The sequence below is a fragment of the Cadophora gregata genome (genome assembly GCF_030347475.1).
Source record: "Cadophora gregata isolate MNR1 chromosome Unknown scaffold_13, whole genome shotgun sequence".
Classification (NCBI taxonomy): Eukaryota; Fungi; Ascomycota; class Leotiomycetes; order Helotiales; family Ploettnerulaceae; genus Cadophora; species Cadophora gregata.
In genome coordinates, this window is record NW_026695936.1 from 1646932 (window position 1) to 1665562 (window position 18631).

At 48.2% G+C, this 18631-nt stretch overlaps 9 protein-coding genes across 11 annotated transcripts; 5 read left to right on the forward strand and 4 right to left on the reverse strand.

The window, feature by feature from the left end:
- Positions 1–403: 403 nt before the first annotated feature.
- Positions 404–2034, reverse strand: ONS95_004019 (uncharacterized protein; the record flags this gene model as incomplete). Its single annotated transcript, XM_058497361.1, has 5 exons — positions 404–928; positions 1001–1396; positions 1445–1518; positions 1571–1689; positions 1934–2034. 5 exons carry the CDS (start codon positions 2032–2034, stop codon positions 404–406), a joined length of 1215 nt encoding a protein of 404 aa, XP_058353304.1.
- A 529-nt stretch (positions 2035–2563) lies between these two features.
- ONS95_004020 (uncharacterized protein) lies at positions 2564–3562 on the reverse strand (the record flags this gene model as incomplete). The annotated part of the gene is made up of 1 exon (XM_058497362.1): positions 2564–3562. The coding sequence occupies one exon, from the start codon at positions 3560–3562 to the stop codon at positions 2564–2566; it is 999 nt and encodes a 332-aa protein (XP_058353305.1).
- A 55-nt stretch (positions 3563–3617) lies between these two features.
- Positions 3618–4496, forward strand: ONS95_004021 (uncharacterized protein; the record flags this gene model as incomplete). The annotated part of the gene is made up of 3 exons (XM_058497363.1): positions 3618–3658; positions 3910–4374; positions 4430–4496. The coding sequence occupies 3 exons, from the start codon at positions 3618–3620 to the stop codon at positions 4494–4496; spliced, it is 573 nt and encodes a 190-aa protein (XP_058353306.1).
- A 1420-nt stretch (positions 4497–5916) lies between these two features.
- On the forward strand, positions 5917–8027 carry ONS95_004022 (uncharacterized protein; the record flags this gene model as incomplete). Its single annotated transcript, XM_058497364.1, has 10 exons — positions 5917–5951; positions 6058–6148; positions 6203–6250; positions 6418–6433; positions 6725–6803; positions 6852–7143; positions 7392–7469; positions 7521–7660; positions 7714–7835; positions 7885–8027. 10 exons carry the CDS (start codon positions 5917–5919, stop codon positions 8025–8027), a joined length of 1044 nt encoding a protein of 347 aa, XP_058353307.1.
- Positions 8028–9913: 1886 nt separating this feature from the next.
- ONS95_004023 (uncharacterized protein) lies at positions 9914–11039 on the forward strand (the record flags this gene model as incomplete). Its single annotated transcript, XM_058497365.1, has 3 exons — positions 9914–10276; positions 10329–10665; positions 10726–11039. The coding sequence occupies 3 exons, from the start codon at positions 9914–9916 to the stop codon at positions 11037–11039; spliced, it is 1014 nt and encodes a 337-aa protein (XP_058353308.1).
- A 278-nt stretch (positions 11040–11317) lies between these two features.
- ONS95_004024 (uncharacterized protein) lies at positions 11318–14092 on the reverse strand. 2 transcript variants are annotated; one of them, XM_058497366.1, is made up of 4 exons: positions 12515–14092; positions 12185–12462; positions 11638–11991; positions 11318–11587 (listed from the first exon to the last, which is right to left on the reverse strand). In XM_058497366.1, the coding sequence occupies exons 2-4, from the start codon at positions 12394–12396 to the stop codon at positions 11566–11568; spliced, it is 588 nt and encodes a 195-aa protein (XP_058353309.1). In that variant the 5' UTR covers positions 12397–12462; positions 12515–14092; the 3' UTR covers positions 11318–11565. The 2 variants fall into 2 exon arrangements, with proteins under 2 accessions (XP_058353309.1, XP_058353310.1); XM_058497367.1 differs by having other exon boundaries at positions 11318–11991; positions 12185–14092.
- A 477-nt stretch (positions 14093–14569) lies between these two features.
- On the forward strand, positions 14570–15806 carry ONS95_004025 (uncharacterized protein; the record flags this gene model as incomplete). Its single annotated transcript, XM_058497368.1, has 2 exons — positions 14570–15284; positions 15343–15806. The coding sequence occupies 2 exons, from the start codon at positions 14570–14572 to the stop codon at positions 15804–15806; spliced, it is 1179 nt and encodes a 392-aa protein (XP_058353311.1).
- Positions 15807–15853: 47 nt separating this feature from the next.
- COX11 (Cytochrome c oxidase assembly protein cox11, mitochondrial) lies at positions 15854–16803 on the reverse strand (the record flags this gene model as incomplete). Its single annotated transcript, XM_058497369.1, has 3 exons — positions 15854–15956; positions 16006–16459; positions 16513–16803. 3 exons carry the CDS (start codon positions 16801–16803, stop codon positions 15913–15915), a joined length of 789 nt encoding a protein of 262 aa, XP_058353312.1. The 3' UTR covers positions 15854–15912.
- An 11-nt stretch (positions 16804–16814) lies between these two features.
- On the forward strand, positions 16815–18106 carry ONS95_004027 (uncharacterized protein). Of its 2 annotated transcripts, none has more exons than XM_058497370.1 (3): positions 16815–17381; positions 17436–17716; positions 17777–18106. In XM_058497370.1, the coding sequence occupies exons 1-3, from the start codon at positions 17237–17239 to the stop codon at positions 17948–17950; spliced, it is 600 nt and encodes a 199-aa protein (XP_058353313.1). In that variant the 5' UTR covers positions 16815–17236; the 3' UTR covers positions 17951–18106. The 2 variants fall into 2 exon arrangements, with proteins under 2 accessions (XP_058353313.1, XP_058353314.1); XM_058497371.1 differs by having other exon boundaries at positions 16815–17173.
- The last annotated feature ends 525 nt before the right edge of the window (positions 18107–18631 follow it).

The window sequence follows — 18631 nt, forward strand, 5'->3', positions numbered from 1 at the left end:
TTTGAGTGGATTGGTAAATACGTATGACGCAGAAAGGAGCAGTTGAACAAGGGCTGTGTACCATACAAGTCATTTCGGCGAACGCAAATGCGAATGATAGAGGGGACGTTTTGATTCGAGTGGGTAGGCTATGCGAGTACTATCAATGGGAAGGGACTTATAAATGTGTTTCTATGCTCCTTTCTCTACTCTCAGTTTGTCATATCGCAGTATTGCTCCTAGTAGGACTTGCGCTCCATTTCCACAATCCTCGGAACTACAGTATTCCGCTGGATTGTGACTTACGCCATCCTTGCAGGGCACAAATATCCTGGGAGTCTAGTGAGCCTAGGTCTGAAAGCAGAAATCAGCTTACTTACATCGATGTTGGGGCACGTCTTGAAGTATAGACACTTTTCAATGATTAGCAATGGTCAGTGGCTCTGACTGCAGTCATCGGATCATACCTGTCGTGACCAGCACCAGACGTCATTCTTTGCACTGTAGGGGCAGAACTTGTCCCCAGCATATCGTTCGCACTTTGCTCTACGCATCTGATGCAGTCCTCATGAAATTGCGTTGAAGGGGAATCCGTTTCCAGCTTCCAGTCCACAATACAGCCTCGACCCTTGGTCCCGAGAGAATTCAGTCCACCGATATTTTCACCAGCAGCAACCTTCGCAAACCCTTCTTTCAGCGCCGTTTCAAGCCTTAGCAGGAGAGCATCTTCTTTGGATCTTATATCCAGGGAGAATTGGACGAATCCTGGAACGGTGTTTGTCGATCCAGGCTTCAATGTGAGAATGCCGGTCGAAGCTAAGCAGCCCATTTCAGTAGCCTTGTTGTGACTATAAAGGATCAGCTTCGCAGCTGTAAGTAGGGCATCTGAACGGTTGGTGAAGTCTGTTGTGCCGGTGTGACAGTCGGCACCTTTGACCGTGATGAGGAACTAGTTCACTGATCTTAGAAGGTGTCGCTCCAAAATCACGAGTTCGCTCAAACTAGCACGGCATTAACTTACCCAGCGGTAGGCTTGAACGCCTTCTACAGCTCCGATCTTGCCATTCGATTTCTCAAGAATCGGACCTTGCTCAATATGCAACTCAAAATGTGCCCCGATTGGATTGCCCTTGTAACTAGCTTCCAGGGAGCCGAGATAACCAATTCTTTCCAGCTCCGACTTCTGAGTGGCATTTCCGCTGCCAACCTCAACAAGATTGTAAGCCTTCTCAAGAGAGTAGGCTCCCGCCCATACTCCTGAAGCAATCATGGAGATTGGAAACCGAGCCCCTTCTTCATTGGTCCAGTTGATCACCCCTGTTGGATATTCCGTGGTGATATCATTGTCATTCAGGGTTTTGAGAACTTCGATACCGGCGTGAACTCCCAGAATGCCATTGTAGCGTCCTCCGGTCGGCTATCTATGTGAGTGCTGTTACCAATGATGTGTACTTGCTTGACTGACCTGAGTATCTAAATGGGATCCGGCATAAGTCGGTGGCCCAGCTTTCCTCCCCGGACGCACTGCAAAAATGTTTCCTGTAGAGTTGGAATTGGTTGTTAGATTATTCTGAAGCCTTAGGAAACTTACCCATCTCATCGATAGACACTTTACAGCCAAGAGACTCTGTTGTCTTGACAAACCAATCCCGAACTTGCTTATCCGAATCTGTCAATGTGAGGCGCTTCATACCAATGTCCGTGTTTCCTCTAGTAGACCGTAAGCCAATGCATGATAGAATGGAGTGAACAGAACCGTTTCTAACGAGAAAACAGCAATGGTGGACTGCCATAAGCAAACGCTATCCCAGCTGTTGCGCTGGCTGAAGTACTTGATCACAATCCACGGACCGAATAGCACCAGAGTACACAGAAAACTCACTCATGCAGCAGCAGAATCATTTGACACAGATACAAATGGGTACTCCAAGAATTCAAAATAAAGATAACTTACTCTCCCCATCGCTCGCCCGTCCCCCATTCGCAAGTTCCATGGAGATCATTCCACAACCTCTCCCTATTGATCTTCACATTCCGAAACTGCGAATCCGTCATCTCGCTAGTAATCAAAAGCCTCACCGAGGTACAAGAGAATAATCTACAAAGAGGAGGAGGATTCTTGGCTTGAAAAGAATTGGAGAGGATGGGCTTTCTAGATATGAAGCTCACCCGTGACCGGCAGACGGCCTGACAGGTGAGGTATCTCATTATAGTATTCTAGGGATAGGGACGAAACGCAATAGTGGACGATGGAACGAAGAAGGCATGTAAATAAAACTTGGTGAAAGATACCCGACATTCATGGGTAGGGAGAGGCTGATAGGGAGGGGGTGGACTGTCCTACCTGATCAAAGGTGGGGCAAGACGGAATTGGTAGAGGGTACAATACCCGTGAACCTAAAGGCTACCTAAGAATCACATCAGATGTATCCAGAAACAACTCAACCATACAATCGCTTTTGTACAACATGGAATAGTTCTTTACTACAGATCAAAGCTTTGAGCACAATTCATTGTGCGCCTGCCTCACGTCCCTACTGTCCATGAACGCCACGCTTGCCAAACCAGAATTGATACACGTTCTTCAAGGCTTCGTAACTCTGCCTTTTCCTCTTGCTTTTGCCTTGACCGGTGCCTTTGCTTTACCTTTACTCCTGCCTTTAGCTGGTGGAGGTGGAGGTGTTGGTTCTTTCTCAGCTTCCTCCTCGACCTCTTCATCCTCCTCCATTTCTACCTGAATAGCTTCCTTCTCCTCTTCATCCTCATCTTCGTCACTGCTCATGAACTCATCGTCGTCGTCAAAACCAAAGAACTTCTGGGGTTTTGGCTTCGCTGCTGACTCTGAAGGGGGTGTGGTATCCTTGGAGCTCGTTCCTGCCAATGCTTCATCACTACTATCCGACTCGGCTGATCCTGAAGGGCTGGCCTTTGACACTTCAATTAAGTTGTCCTTGTAATCTCCAGACTTCATCGCTGCAAGCACAGCCTCTCTCGTCCTCTCGTTCGCTTCTTCCTTATCCTCAACCCATTTCCCATCAACCTTGCCCTTATTTCCGGATCTCATCTCTTCCTCTCGACGTTCTGCAAGTTCGACGATTTGCTCCCATCTTTTCCTCCGCTCCTCTTTCTCTTTCTTTGCCATCTCGGGCTTGATCGCCAGATATTCAGCCAGGGCTTTTGCTTCATGGACTGATCTCAGTCTACGTCCATCCAGATTTCTGCTTGAGCCATTATCTTCGCCTTGGTTGCGCTTCCGCTTTGAAGACATTCGACCACCTGCAGCACGTAATTGGGATCCAAAACCACCCTTGCCACCGCACATAGGCAGCGCAAGTCGGAGTGAGAGGAAGTCATTCTGAGAATTAGAGAGCAGACCAGAGATGGATTCGTCAGATGTCAGAGGCAGCTGCTTATTTGATATTGTTGTGAGAATCAGGCGGCTGTTGTGTGCTGGGAGGCGTTGGTGAATGCGCTCCTGGAGTTCTGTGATGGACGTTTCGGCGGGGAGCGGAAGCGCGAGAGTTGCTGGGAGACTGAGACCAGGGAACGAGGTCAGTAGAATGTTGATAGTTGACTGGGCCATTTTGAGCGGTGATTTGCACTGCAGATGATGGAGGTGTCAACGGCCATAGAGGAAGATGGATTTTCTGGAGGGGCCTGATGCATCATCACATTGCAAGTGCGGCTGGGGCTTATTTTGCGCTAATCCGTTAAAGAACTAGGCAGCCTGGGCAGCCTCACAGCTCACACTTCAGCCACAGCTCGTTTAAATTCTTAGCGCGAAAGGATCCCACCAGAGCAAACTTCCAAAATGATCGTGAACTTCTTGATCGTCTGAAACTCCTCCCCAACCACCAAACTCGACAACCGCCAAGATGTCAGTCAAAGCCGCATAATTCGATTATATGCTCAGTAACTGACCTTCTACAGGCTTATTCCTAAGGCAGACCGCAAGAAGATTCACGAGTATTTGTTCCGTGAGGGCGTACTTGTCGCAAAGAAGGACTACAACCTCCCAAAGCACAACGATATCGACACTAAGAACCTCTACGTCGTCAAGGCTTGCCAGTCCCTTACCTCCCGCGGATACGTCAAGACCCAATTCTCATGGCAATACTACTACTATACCCTCACTCCTGAGGGTCTCGACTACCTCCGCGAATGGCTTCACCTCCCCGCTGAGATTGTTCCTGCTACCCACATCAAGCAACAACGATCGCACGCTCCTCCCCGTGGAATGATGGGTGGTGAGGGTGAGCGCGAGCGCAAGCCTTTCGGTGGACGTGGTGGACGCGGCGGTGACCGTGGCGGAGATCGTGAAGGAGGATACCGCAGACGTGACGCTGGTGGAGAGGGTAAGGAGGGTGCACCATCTGGAGAGTTCGCTCCTCAATTGTAAGTTTGCATGGGATGTACATTTTGCTCATACACAATACTAACATGGAACTAGCCGTGGTGGTTTCGGACGTGGTGCCGGACGTGGTGCCGGACGTGGTGGAGCTCCTCCTGCTTCTTAGAATGGTTTTCCGTTATGCTTGCTCATGCATCCGACAGAAATTCCCAAAAATTCTTCAATGGTTGGGCTAGACAGTAGCGCGTTTAGTCGAGTGATAGAAATCGCCGGGGTCGAATAGGTCGAGGTTGGAAGTTGACACTTCAGAACTGTCAGATAGCATATTGAGCTTCTTCCATTAGCTTTCTGGTCACTTTCTCGTGAAAATACAACCAGTCGGCCCTCGTTTTCTCGCTGATCATCACTCCTCATATGAATGCGTTTTTTTGTACGAAGATCCGACTATCGGACATTTTTGAAAAGCCCCATTCCATCAGCCTCTCACGCCAGAATGTGAGAGCTTTTCTGAGCGGAGCTGTTCAGGAGTAACCGATTTTCATCAGCTCGCTCGAACTTCCCCTCTCACAACAGCCACCAAAAGCTAAATACCTCACCCCCATGAAACCCTCAAGTATTTCTCCACCCCCGTATTGATTACAAAGCCTGGCATGGAGGCATCCCTATTGTGCGGTTCCTGCCCAGACTCCTGTGAATGACCCTTTTTGCAAAAGCAATAATCCAGCAGACCAAAAGTCTCGGAAAGACAGGAGGTGTCCAGTGCCATCCAATCCCACATCTCATTCAAATGCAATCTGGTTCATTTGAAAGGATCTCATGACATGTAAAATCCGTTCGTGGCTGGATCGGCCCATTCCATTGGATTGTTATAGTTCAGGCCAGGAGCTAAGCAAAGTGGAAAGAGGGGGTTCTCCCAACAGCTCCTGGTGGTCAGTCTCTGCAGCTTCTGCGCGGAAGCAAGAGGCTACATCCGAACTCGTCGAAGTTCGAATGTGTCTTTTCGCTGATGGGCTTGTCCTCTGAAGAGGAGGAGGGTGGGGTTGGAAGACTTACGAGTAATGGCAACCGTAATGTGCAATTCCACTCCTGGGCACCCGCACACGAGCAATATGCCATTCCATATCAGACGAGCCTCAATGTGTGCTCTTCAGATCTTCGACACTGATCCAATTGGAATGTGTCACGACAGCTTTGTGCCAGTGGGGTGCTTGCCTTGGACATTTGGCTGAGGTTTCATGGCTGGTTTGGTGGGGGGACCCACTGCCCGCCAACGTTCAGTGGATGTTCCAGGTTCCCAGCTCGACAGGGCGAATAAGGTAGCGGGCTGGCGGGGTGGTTGATCGCCAGGGAGGGGGCGCCTCGGGGGCTTGAGGGGCAAGATAAGGTAAGGAGTAAGAGCCTGGACGGAATAATGAACTAAAAGTCCAAGCTCTCCCACACTGGGGATTGCTTTAAAAAGGCAAGAGTGTCGTCGTCCCTCTTTTGTAACAGCTGTTGAGATCCTACTCGAGCCTTTCAACTGCCTCTTTCGCAACGTCTTCCCACGACCACAGTCCAAACAACAAGAACAGCATAAATCAAACAAGATGTCTAACTTGCCAAAGGAAATGAAGGCATTGAGGTAAGATTACCCCGCTTTCCTAGATTCCATGAAGCTCAACAAAACTTGCGGTGTGGGAAGAAGCTATTCGGAGATCCTCGGAATCATGACTGACCTTGAAGAACAGGTACTCTAAGCCAGAAGAATATGGTATTGTCACCGTCCCGCTCCCCAAGCTTCGCCCGAACGATGTCTTGATCAAAGTCAAGGCTTGTGGTGTAAGTTTGGTCCCCCGTCGTTGGAGAAAGCCGAAGTCCTAATATGTCGTTCAGGTGTGCGGTACAGATCTCCATATCCATGAGGGAGAGTTTATTGCAAAGGTATGTTGACTATTGGGTCCCTCTTCATATATATTTACGGTGCTCTCCACTTTAAATTGGGGGTAGTCCTGGGGGACCATCCACCTTGTTGGACCATTTATGACTTCAATGCCTCTTTCTGGTTAACCCCATTCCGACAAGCACAAGCTTACACATATTTATTGCAGTTCCCACTGATTCCCGGTACGTGCCACGAATGGACTCTGATTCTCCCCTATCCTGCAATGCCCTACAACAATTGCACGCACATTTTACATGAACCTGTTCAGAGACAGTGGAGCGCTAGATCTGCATGCTATGTATGCGCCTTCGCTTCTCAACAACTTGGACATGGTAGCGTTGCGCATGAAAAAGTTGCCTGATGAGAAGGGAAGTCCCCTGGACACGACTCGTATTGGTAACTGTCATATTCTGGAAATATCGCTATCACATAAAGTCTTGATTGTGAAGGCTTCAGATCCTGACAGTGCGCAGGACACGAGACTGTTGGTGTAGTTGCTGCTATTGGTGCCGAGGTCAGGGGCTTTACTGTCGGTGAACGCGTCGTTGCAGAGTATGTACACTTCCATCATGAAACAAACACTCACTGAATACTCTCAAGCAACTCCGAGTTGTGCAATGAGTGCTTTTACTGCAGACGTGGGCAACTTCTCCTCTGCGAGCACTTCGAAGCTCATGGTGTCACCATGGATGGAGGTTTCGCGGAATACTGCGCCTACCCAGCTGGCAAGGTGTTCAAGATCCACAACCTCTCAGACGTCGACGCCACTCTCCTTGAACCTGCCTCCTGCGCTGCACACGGTTTGGACAAAATTGCTCCTAAGCTCGGTTCGTCTGTACTCATGTTCGGAGCTGGTCCCACTGGATTGGTATTGGCTCAGATGCTTCGTCAGGTAGGTTTGAGGTTCTGTTATCCCTGTAACACAAGCGAGCAGAGCAGAAGAGCTAGGCATCATTTTGTCGTGTTTGATGAGGGGAGGAGCCGAGATGGATACAGGTTCCCTAAACGTGCTGCCTCTCCAGAGCCTTAGTCTCTGCAATGCTTTCATGTCATCACGTCAAATTGATATTCTGCGTGTGATTGGATCCAACCTCCAGCTTTTATATGCTTCTTTGGGTGTTCGGCTAACAACCTCGCCAGAATGGTGGATGCCACGTCGTCGTTGCGGCGCCCCAAGGTCTCAAGATGGAGCTCGCGAAGAAGCTCGGTGCTGGTGATGTAAGTACTTTTCCCTCTTCCTTATTAAATCAAAACTCAAATCCATCGCAGGAATACATAGAGCTCTCGCGCTCAGAGCCAGAGGTCCAGTTCCAGAAGCTCAAGGCCGACCACCCTTACGGTTTCGACATCGTCGTTGAAGCGACCGGATCACCAAAGATTTTGGAAGATGCTATCAACTACGTCAGACGGTACTTTCCCCCCAAAATGTTCTCTTCTCATGTATCATTAACGTGTTGTAAAGCGGAGGTAAGCTAGTCGTGTACGGTGTCTACTCCGCTTCTGCCCGCGTCTCTTGGCCACCAAGCAAGATCTTCGGTGACGAGATCACCATCTTGGGCTCATTCTCGGAGACCTACATGTTCCGTAAGTCTCCCTTTTAGTCCAGTGCAGAATGAGTACTGACCTCGAAAAGCCGCCGCCATCGACTACCTAGATTCCGGCAAGGTCAAGGTGGAGGGAATCGTCAACAAGACCTACAAGCTTGAGCAATGGGGCGAGTGCTTGGAGGCTATGAAGAACAAGACGGCCATCAAGGCTGCTATCGTTTTCGAGTAGATTCCCACATTTCAACCCCCTGTACCTGAGGTATTGGTTCTGGCGTTGGCATGACGGAAAATGGAGAAGACTTCCACTGGTAGCTCCTGTCTATGTCTCTAGATTATGAAATATCATTTAACAAACCGTAAGCAATTCCCAATTACTCGCAACTGGGTTCCCTGCACGAATGGGCAGATTTTAAGTGAGGGGGAGCATTGGTAGTGCATCGATCGATATTCACAGTCCGTGAACATTGTGGTGCTTATGAATTTAATTCTGGTTAAGTCAGGAGCCTTTGATCACTTCCTTTGGTGAGTTGGTCGAGAGGTCAGAAAATTATTCAAGACTAAGCGAGAATCGCGAAAAAGGCAACTAAGAATGAGACCAGTAACTTCAAGGATCTAGGCACGAGTTTTGATCTTGGTATTGACACTAGCGATTTGTCTTGGAGGTTCAATATCGTCGTCACGTTAATCCACGTTCTCTTACGTGCCGTTTATGGTAATCAGCTTCTTGGCGCCGTTCAAACATCCATACGAAACTCACCACTACAGAAACCCTCTAACTAGGAGACCTGAGTTTAACCTGCGCCTGTGAGCTTTGCTGGATACTCGTAGTGACTAGTGATCCTAAGGTGAGTGAGGTCTACATCATCTCGTTTAACCTTACCTTCCTAGGTAAATTTTACTGTTTGCTCCTTGGTTGCCGGGTATGACGCTGTCAGAAGTCTCACTTGAGCGCGCGCAGCCCAAATTAACTAGACCGCGGTCAGACCAAAGGCCGAGGAGACAGTTTTTTTAAATACCGACCAGTTAATACTTTTTACCTCTTCCCCGAAAAGCTTTTTTGCTGCCGGCCTGTCTCGAATTATCAATGTACCAAGAACGGGATACCCAGATGTCGTCGCTGACTTGTACACCCTCATCTCTAGGGTCCTTTCGTCTAAAGTGATGGGTAGGCACCAGTTGAAAGAAACGTTGACATCCTCCGGATGGATTTCAACCCGCCTTGCAGGATGTCTCACCCAGAAGCTCAAGTTGTCAGATTTTAGCGAACCGGCCGGCTTCGCTCGTTGATGACATGGAAAACCGGCCGGTCATGGATGTTGTATCGTGTTGCAAGGTAAAGAAATTGGCGACTTCACTGGTCAGGGCTGTTGACAGCAACATAGCTCGGTTTAGCTGTTCCAGGTGTTGCAGACACAGTCGCATCGAAATCATCATATTCCCAGTGGGCCACATAGCAGTTCCAAACAAAGGAATTCAGTACTCCGCCGCCCAAATCCAAGATCTGCAACATCCATTTCCAGCGCCTGTCCCAGATATCTGTTTAGGACATAATGCGGCGCTGTGGAAGCAACAATCCTGGTAATGAAAATCCATTGACCAAGCATTGGAGGAGGCTCAGGGCACGAACGACGCCGCGAATGAGAAGCAAGGGCGGCATTACGAAATGCGCATCTCAGCTGCATGTGCCGCTCTTATTGGCCAGCTCGCAGCTTCACGATGCCTTACCTAATTATGGAACGAGAACTACACCATTCCAATCACCGACCCGCCGACATCAATACGCGGCCCCAGTCAGTTTGGAACCGAACTTCCATCATCACTGCGAAGAAGGACGGCTCATAGTTCATGCAGCACGTATGTAATTCCTGCTACTTGCTGTCTTGATCCAGTGCACTGCCTCCAGTGAGAAGTATAAGTCAAGTCGTGTGTCCCTTTATTTTCAGGATGCATTCTAGACACCGTTCAATCCCTCTTTCCCCTAAACCACTGTTCTGGTGCCTCCTTGACAACAACACTTAAAACATATTTCTGCACGAACACACTTCGCCCCCAAATACCTCCAGTTCTTCTTCAAATACGCTCAGTACTAGAGCTTTTTCCAGCTATCCCTTCAGCATGTCGAATCTCACCCACTCAAACGGCCATGGCACTGGATACGGCAATCAGACACTTCTCGAAAATCCCAACTTGTGCACCCTTGACACCTGTGACTTATCTTTGGCAAGCTTCCTGTACATCCCTACATTACCAGGCAATGTGCTCTTTGCAGCGATATTCGGGATCTACCTCGTTGCACAAATCTTCCTGGGTATCAAGCATAAGACATGGGGCTACATGGTTGCCATGGTCATGGGTCTGCTCCTCGAAGTCATCGGTTACGTTGGCCGAGTCTTGCTTCACAATGATCCTTTCAATGATAACAACTTCCTCATGTATCTTGTCACTTTGACTATTGCCCCAGCTCTGCTCAGCGCCTCGGTAATTTTGCCGATATATTCCGTTGTTTACTTCGCTAATTCAACCCAACTAGATCTACCTCTGCCTCGCACGTATCGTCAACATCTACGGCGAGAACCTCTCACGCTTCAAACCTCGAACATATACACTTTTCTTCGTCACTTGCGATGTCATTTGTCTTGTTCTTCAAGCCCTTGGCGGCGGTATCGCCAGTACAGCAGATGATACGAGTGGAAGTGATCTTGGCAGGAATATCATGATGGCTGGTCTGGTATTCCAGGTCGTCTCTCTCACACTCTTCTCTATCGCTGCTACGGATTTTGGAATCAGAGTCCGGAAGCACCAAGGACAATGGAACCCGCGGTACCTAACCATTGTCAACACACTCCTGTTCAAGGCTTTCCTCATCGGTATGCTCTCATGATATATATATGCCAATTCAAAGACACAGATTGGCTAAGAATATCCAGGTCTGGCAGTCGCAACACTTACCATCTTCATCCGAAGCACCTATCGAGTTGCAGAGCTATCAGGAGGTTTCAACAGCCATCTCTTCACGGACGACGAAGTGTCTTTCATGATTCTCGAAGGAGTAATGATCATCATCGCCTGTGGCTGCTTAACAATACTGCATCCAGCCGTATGCTTCCAAGGCGTATGGCACGAAGCCAACTTTGTGTTCCGCACAAGCAAGAACAGAGCTGAGAAGTTGATGTACAACGAGACTGGAGATGAGGAATCTCAGAGAGGTGTTCAGATGAACACCTTGACTGCACCAAAATGATATGTTCGGACATTACTGTACCGATATTCGAGAAGAGATCATAAGCACCATCGTCGGAGCTGGAAGTAGGACATTGAAATGATGGCATGTGCATAGGGCCAGGGGGTGAGAAATATCTTGAGCGCTGTATACCCCTAGTTTCTTTATTTTTTTGAGTCGGAGTATGTGGAGCATCAATGGGGCTTGGGTTTGAGAGGACGAAGCTTGGATATAGGACTTAAATAGATCTCAGCACATGTAGTAGAAAATTTCACTTGGAGTTTCCTGATCAAGGTCAATGTGGATCATTTTCTCAAACAGGCTGCTGTGCATCATCCCAAATCGTAGGCTAACGGACATCGGTGCTTCAAGGTCCACTCCTTGGCAAGTACCAGACACCCCCAATGATTTGTGCTTATGTCAACCAAATCCAATGCCGTGCTCAACTTCCAAAATGTACTCCAACCCTGCCAATTTCATCCGCAATCTCAATCTGAAAATACAAATGGCAACCCCGAATTGTCCACAGTCAGTCATTAGTCGCGAACTAGCCAGATACATTGAACCACCTTTGATGTCGTCAGCTGCGAATTCCAATATAGTGCCCTAAGATACTAACCTACTGCCCCTCTTCCTCCCTACCTCACCCTGATTAACATTTAAGAACCTCCTTCCCCTAGCATACCTCCTTCTATATGCCACTCCGCACCCCCCACAAATGTCCTTCGAATCACTGAAATTCTTCTGCTCGGACAGAGTGAACAGGTCGCAATTACCGCAATACGTGAGCTCAGGCGGAAAGAAGCACCGGATGTGGTAGTGTAACTCGCAATGCGCTGGGGAATAGAGGACGGGAACGCAGTGCCGGCAGCCGATTGGGTTGGGGTGCGGCGTGAGGGAGGAGGGTGAGCCAGAGGAGAGGGATAGATCGTAGCTGTGCGTCAAAGGGGAGAGTCTGGTGTAGAATTCTCGGCTGGAGGAATCTTAGTTTGAGTTCTGAAGTTGATGGATGCTGTAATGTGATTGAGAGTGGTGGCAGGATGACTGGACGACGTAAGTGTTGTTCCAAGTTCTCTTGCCATCTATAACACTCGAACTCGGTGCACACTCTGCAGGAGAACGTCTGGTGGATTGAAATGTGTAATTTAGGAAGATGAATGACGTACCAAGTCAGACTGAGACTTAGGGTACTCAGTTCACACACGTTGCTGATAATTCTTAAATGTATCTCAATCGGTAAATCAAGAAGGCTACGTCCTCTCCGCTCCCTCGAAAAGAAATGATCTGCTTCTCGTATGTCAAGAAGGTCCTCTTTTTTATCATCCCCAATTTTCGTTACCTGGCCGAAGTGGTTCGAACGAGTCATCGACAGAGACATTGTGATAGGCCTGGGCTCCTAGGAGTGGCAGAGAGCATGGCGATCGTTTTATGCTGAGGTCTGGTTCTGGGGAAGGCTCAAGAGGTGAATTTAGAGTCTTTCAAGTTGAAAGGCTTACTTGTCATTCGCTTTTTGTGAATGTCTTGTACCGCATATCTGTGACGTTGAAAGTGTGGTTTGTGTGGAGTCTGGTCGCACCTACAGAGCTAATCAGGAGCGGGATCACGTTCGGTGCTTGCTTGGAGATACATGCAACGAGTCTTTTCTTCAAGACTTTGTCTGCATCAATTATGAGAAAAAGCAAGTATTCTCTGACTCATTGGTAACAGCTGTGGATTCCAGGAAAGAACTCTTTGCCGTGTCTTCTTGCGAGCTTAGCGACGTCATAACCTGCTGCCTGCCGTACCGACACCAGTCCATGTCAAAGTCATGGGTCATCATGAAGCATGGAGACTTCGATTCCCGTCAAAGCAACTATACTCTTCAGCCATGTAATAAACGATTAACACTCGTCTAGCTTCACAGTCACAAGTCGTCAGAAACTGATGACAAAGTGAAGATGGCATTGGCCAGCACCCCAGTTACGCGAGAAGCTCCTGGGCTCTCGCTACAGTAAACAGTTGGTTGTTGAACTTACTCGTATCTCATTCATCATCTACAGCGCATACTGGCTTCTTTTAGAGCATATGTCTCGTAACATGGTCCTTCTGAAACCCTGCTATGCCCAATACTAGATCTATGTGACACTGAAAATCAAACTCTGACTCTATATAAGGCTTGCTTCCCTTGCAAAGTGCCCATTTTTCAGCGTTCTCTCCATAGCGAATTTCGCATCATGCTTTGTAAGCTGTGTGTGCCGTACTGGGCTCCATTGCATGAGTCTCCTATACTTGCAATTTAGTCCTGACTTTTCATCATCATGATTCCTCATCTGCTTGACTAGATCCTTCGCTCGAGACAGTTGGCCCTTGCCACAACCTTAAGGTTGCGTTCTCCACGCGCCCTGATCCGTTTTCGATTGTAGCCCTCTTTGCACTTGTTGGATTCTTGGTAGGTGTTTCCGGCTCTCTGCTCGTCCCCTCGTCCCTAAATTCCTCGTGATTGGTTGAGTCGTGCACGGTGAGATCGCCTGTACATGTATCAGACCCAGATGAGTCGTCCTCGCTCTCGTCCGTCTCCCCCTTTGCCTCACCCCCATATTTGCTGTTGTAGTCTACTTTCCTTTGACATGATCTTTGTGCTCTTCACTGGTCAAGCCTTTGTTGATTTTCCTGCCCCGTTCCTACTTATTTGCGTCGAGACTCTCCACAATTTTCTGGTTGCTTGGTATATGAGCTTTTCCAGAGTAGTGGCCACCGGAGACTATCTTCTGATCTTCAGACGCCATATGGGCATTCTATGCCAGATCACTCAGATAAGACTCGCCTTTACGCAAGCTTGACGACTCATCAAGACTGCTGCGACTACAAGGATAGAATAGAAAACAAAGAGTTTGAATGAGTAATGTGAATTTCGAAAGAATCAAAGCCGAACAAATAACCTGCAGTGTTGATTACAATGGAAGTGGCAATCGAGCACTCCCTTGCCCTCTTCTGCGACGCTATTCCAGCGAGCAGCGTTTCATCCCGATTGGGAGGTTTGTGGCTGACCAGCGCATTTTCATTTTTGATGCTTTTCCAGGACAGATCTATCACGGTAATTACCTGAACCATATATTTTTGTGCTGTAAAATCTGCCTTTGAAACGACGAATCGGATTACTTGAAAGGCACAGGCCAGACCCGAGGTGGAGCTCAACCCCTTTTCACTGCCCACTACTGTACGACCTGTGGAAGCGAGAGTCGAATCCCTGTCACGTAAATATTCCGATAATAGTGGGCTCAGCGGGGTAACATCGCCTCTCCTCGTTTGCGTAACGTTGCGTACTCGGTCCCGTTCCTGTTTCCGTGTTCATCAATACAAATGCAATACAAGATCAACTTAACCCATTTGTGTTTATATAGATGCCAAGCTTGCCCTGTAACTCTTAAACATCAAAGGCTTGGAGCTGCCTGCATTCGGTTGCCTTGGTAAGCCTCACAACGCTATTGTTGCTATCTTCATTTTAAGGTCACTAATGATGACCAGATTTGACGGTATAAAAGACCTGTTACGTAGCTATTAAGGGGCTGAAAATGTCTCCAGGAAAGCAATTTATAAACTGCCAGCAATGCATAAATGGCGCGCTGGTCAATACTCCGCTCACAATCGACTCATCCGGACTGATCATACCAAACTCTCCTCTTCCTCCAAATACCGAACAGGTCGACTTGAAGAACACTATAATCTCTCCTGGCTTCCTGGAACTTCAGATTAATGGCGCCCTGGGGTTTCATTTTGCCCACTACAGCGAACCAGTGGCCTATCAGGCTGGTGTGCGAAAGCTCGCCCGATACCTCCCTTCAACCGGAGTAACAGGATTTTATCCTACGATACCTACTGTATCACCCGAAGTCTTCAGGGGAGCTTTACCGTTCCTCAAGCCACAGGGCGCCCCGGACTCAGCTTCAGTACTCGGAGCACATGTTGAAGGGCCATTTTTAGCACCGTCGAAGAAAGGTGCTCATGATGCCAAGAATATGCACATCCCTGAATCTGCATCACTTGAATCGATATATGGGAAGGAGAATCTGGAGAACTCCATTCGAGTTTTGACTCTGGCGCCTGAACTTCCAGGAGCACTCAAGCATATCGATTCGTTGACGAAGCAATATGGCATTCATGTTTCTATGGGCCATAGCGCTGCGAACCACCAACAAGGATTGGATGGAATGAAAGCTGGCGCAAATCTCATCACGCACACCTTCAACGCAATGAATCCACTGCATCATCGTGAGCCAGGACTTCCAGGTATGTCGGACTGACCCATCATGCCATACACAGCAAAGCAGCTTATTTGCATGACCAGGTCTCATAACTGATCCTAGCCCTCCCTATTTCTCCATCATCGCTGATTCCATACACTTGCATCCGCGTATCGTCGGAATTGCATATAGATCCGCACCCAGTCACTGTATTCTCATCACGGACAGCATCGAGCTCTCCGGTCTCCCTGATGGAATCCATCCTGGCCACGCCCAGATACCATTCAACCAGCTCAAAGAAGGGAACAAAGTGACAATTGAGGGGACTGATACTCTCATCGGCACATGCATCGGTCTCGATGAGTGCGTAAGAAACCTTATGGCTTGGGCTGAGATCCCAGTTGAGCAAGCGGTCAGATGTGTTACTGAAAACGTCGCACATGCGATGGGTTCGAAGGATCGGGGTACTCTGGGTATTGGTAGGAGAGGTGATTTTGCTGTACTGAGCGAGACTGGAGAAGTGAAAGAAACATGGATTCTAGGCAGAAGGGTATCAGGGATAGCATAGGGTAGAGTAGAAATAGATGCTTGAAGGCCAGCAAATGCCCAGCACCAATGTTTGTTTCCCAGCGCCACCCAATGCATATGCTACAGAACATACGACATAATTTTGCTCATGCATACGGTTTCAGTTGCCCGTTATTATCGTATCTCGCCTCTGCTCCTGGTCAGCACTGTTCCACATGTTGATCCCTAGAATAACTTACTGAAGAACGTATAGCTTAACGTAACTTGCTCGATACCTCTCATATTCGGATCATTGACAAAGTCCGGGTCGATGTAAAAGAACACGGGCATATCCACCGTCTCCCCTGCGTTCAACCTTTGCTCCTCAAAGCAAAAACACTGGATCTTTGAGAAATATGGAGCCACCTGCGCAGGCGTCACACTGTATGTCGCTACCCCAATGATATCATCGTCTGATCGATTTGTCGCGGTATAGAATGCCAGAGCTGTTTCCCCTGGAAGGACCCGTACTTCACGTTGTTGCGGAACGAATTTCCAGGGCATGACATCCGATACAGATCCATTGAAGGTGATGCGTATGCGTTTGGCAGATGTAACTGGTCTGAGTCGAGTAGAGGGGTCGCCGCCATCATCACTTCCTCCATGGCCAGGTGCTTTAATCGGTTGGCCTCCCCAGCCTGTGGTTTGGCAGATCTGAAGAATATTAGCTAACTATGCTTTTGTGGCGGGGTTTGAGACAAACAGACCATTTTGTACATTGGCACAGAACCATACGAAAAGGCCACAGTCCCTAAGATAATACTGAGAGTGTAGTATAATGTTGAAGCATTCTTCTTATGGAAAGGCGCTCGCAATTGCTCCATCGTTGGCGCAACACTTTGTCTGGGTTTCGAGGGATTGGATATGGTCCGGCTGATTATGGACGGTTTGAAGGATGGCGTGAGGACATTGCGGCGGGTCTTTTGTGCACAAGATGAGCATACCCAAGCTTTGCCATTACGAACAAGACTCAACAATGGCCGGGAAAAAGTCTTCATTGTTCGTGGTGTATCCAGGAGAGACGGCAGATGGATGTTGAAAGATCCCAATAATTCAACAGCTGCGGCTAATCATTGATCCGGCCCGATCATGGTACATACATCGGTCGTTTCTCTAAGGTTTCTGAACTTCTCATCACCCTATCACGAAGAAGCAGATATCTACTGGAGGGGCACAATTAAGCCGATAGCTTCAATTCGTGTACCTGATTTTCATTCTGTATCCTTCAGGGATACATAGCACTGCTAGCCTCAACTTGAAGCCGGGATACTTCAATGACATGCCTCATCACGCTCGAATCCCGAAGCGATCCAGGGATGTCATGACATCACCAATCAGCTCAAATCGCAGGTGTTCCTGAATCATTTCGTATGTTCCCGTTGTTTTCCCTTCTCATTCTCGATTGATAAGTATCAACCTTTTTCGCACTTCATGTCCCTTTCAAGATTTCCACGTACTCTTTTTCTGCGAGCTCGTCTACGTATATCCAACAAGACCCCTGCATTCGCGGCCATCCACATACAAAATCGCACTATGGCATCTCAGAAGCCAAATTCGAGTCCACCGGCTCACGAGAGTGAGGATATATAGCCCAAGAAGCAGATCAAAGTAATACTGACTCAGCTCTTAGTGGCTTACTTCCCGAAGATGACCTCTAGATTGCCAGCATCATCTGGAGAATTTCGAAAAGTGCTATTCACAGGACTTTACTCTCAAGTAGTTCTGATGACTATTCCTGTGGGAGGAGACATCGGAGACGAAGTCCATACCGTTGACCAAGCCTTGACTTTCACATCGGGCAAAGGCAAAGCTACCATCAACGGGAAGGATCAAGATGTGGAAGCAGGAGACTTGATGGTGGTACCTGCTGGAACGCAGCACCAGTTCATCAATACTGGAGACTCACCTCTAGTAAGCGTTTGGTCCTTTCAATAGCATTCGGAAAATCGAGTGACTAATGTGTGTATTAAGATTCTGTACACAATTTACTCGCCTGCTGAGCACAACACCACCACTGTGCATCACACGAAGGAGCAGGGCGACCAGGAAGAGGATGATGGAATTGATGAGGCACCAGAGTGGAGTCAGAAGAGTAAGAAAGAGAACGAGGATGCCGGCTTGGTGAAACTCAGTGGGAAGTATTGAATGTGCCGATCCAATTCTAGACGCTCCTGTAGCAGCATTTGTGATGGTTTTGGATTCTTGAAAGCAGCAACATATGTCGGCTCTTTCTCATCCTTCATTCATATGTATTACAAGAACACAATGATCAAAAGTGTACACGTCACAGGTGACATGGAGAAGAAGCCGAAAGCCAACAGGCTCGCATTGCATTTCTTCTTGCTAAGTACGGCGGCTCCCACGCCCCTTTGGCTACACATTGAACCTCCAAGAAATTTCCCATACTCGTAATAGGTATGTCAGCACTTGTACTTACACTTGCACCCTCACAACCGCCCTCACCGAATACCTCAGGGTTGACAATTACAATGTCTTGGCATCACGCTGTGTGGCCAATAGTTTCGTTTCGCGTTCGCCTTTGGTGACCCCTGTTTACGACAACCACAACGAAATACAACCCCTCTTCGGACACTTCCTGCACACCAGTGTTTTCTGTTCTCTATTGATGTTAGCGGATGTAAGAACTAGGCTCGTGCAAGTGATCTCATTTGCTCATGCGTGAATCCAATCGATTTTTTGATTAGGTAAGACCAATCGTATAATACATGCTGGACACCGATACACCGTTGAGCTGTGGTGTAGGTCTGTAGTATAAGAACGCTACCAGCTGCGCCCAAAAATCCTCAATTCTACAGTACTCTGTTT

Bases quoted from the DNA above. Each gene is read 5' to 3' on its own strand.
- ONS95_004024 (XM_058497366.1), bottom strand. From the start codon at position 12,396: ATGTCTCTGTCGATGACTCGTTCGAACCACTTCGGCCAGGTAACGAAA. The intron at 11,992-12,184 runs GTACGTCATTCA...AGATTCCTCCAG, and splicing joins CTAAGTCTCAGTCTGACTTG to CCGAGAATTCTACACCAGAC. The intron at 11,588-11,637 runs GTTAGTATCTTA...ACGACATCAAAG, and splicing joins GGGAGGAAGAGGGGCAGTAG to GTGGTTCAATGTATCTGGCT.
- ONS95_004027 (XM_058497370.1), top strand. From the start codon at position 17,237: ATGTCCCTTTCAAGATTTCCACGTACTCTTTTTCTGCGAGCTCGTCTA. The intron at 17,382-17,435 runs GTGAGGATATAT...CTCAGCTCTTAG, and splicing joins GAGTCCACCGGCTCACGAGA to TGGCTTACTTCCCGAAGATG. The intron at 17,717-17,776 runs GTAAGCGTTTGG...GTGTGTATTAAG, and splicing joins ATACTGGAGACTCACCTCTA to ATTCTGTACACAATTTACTC.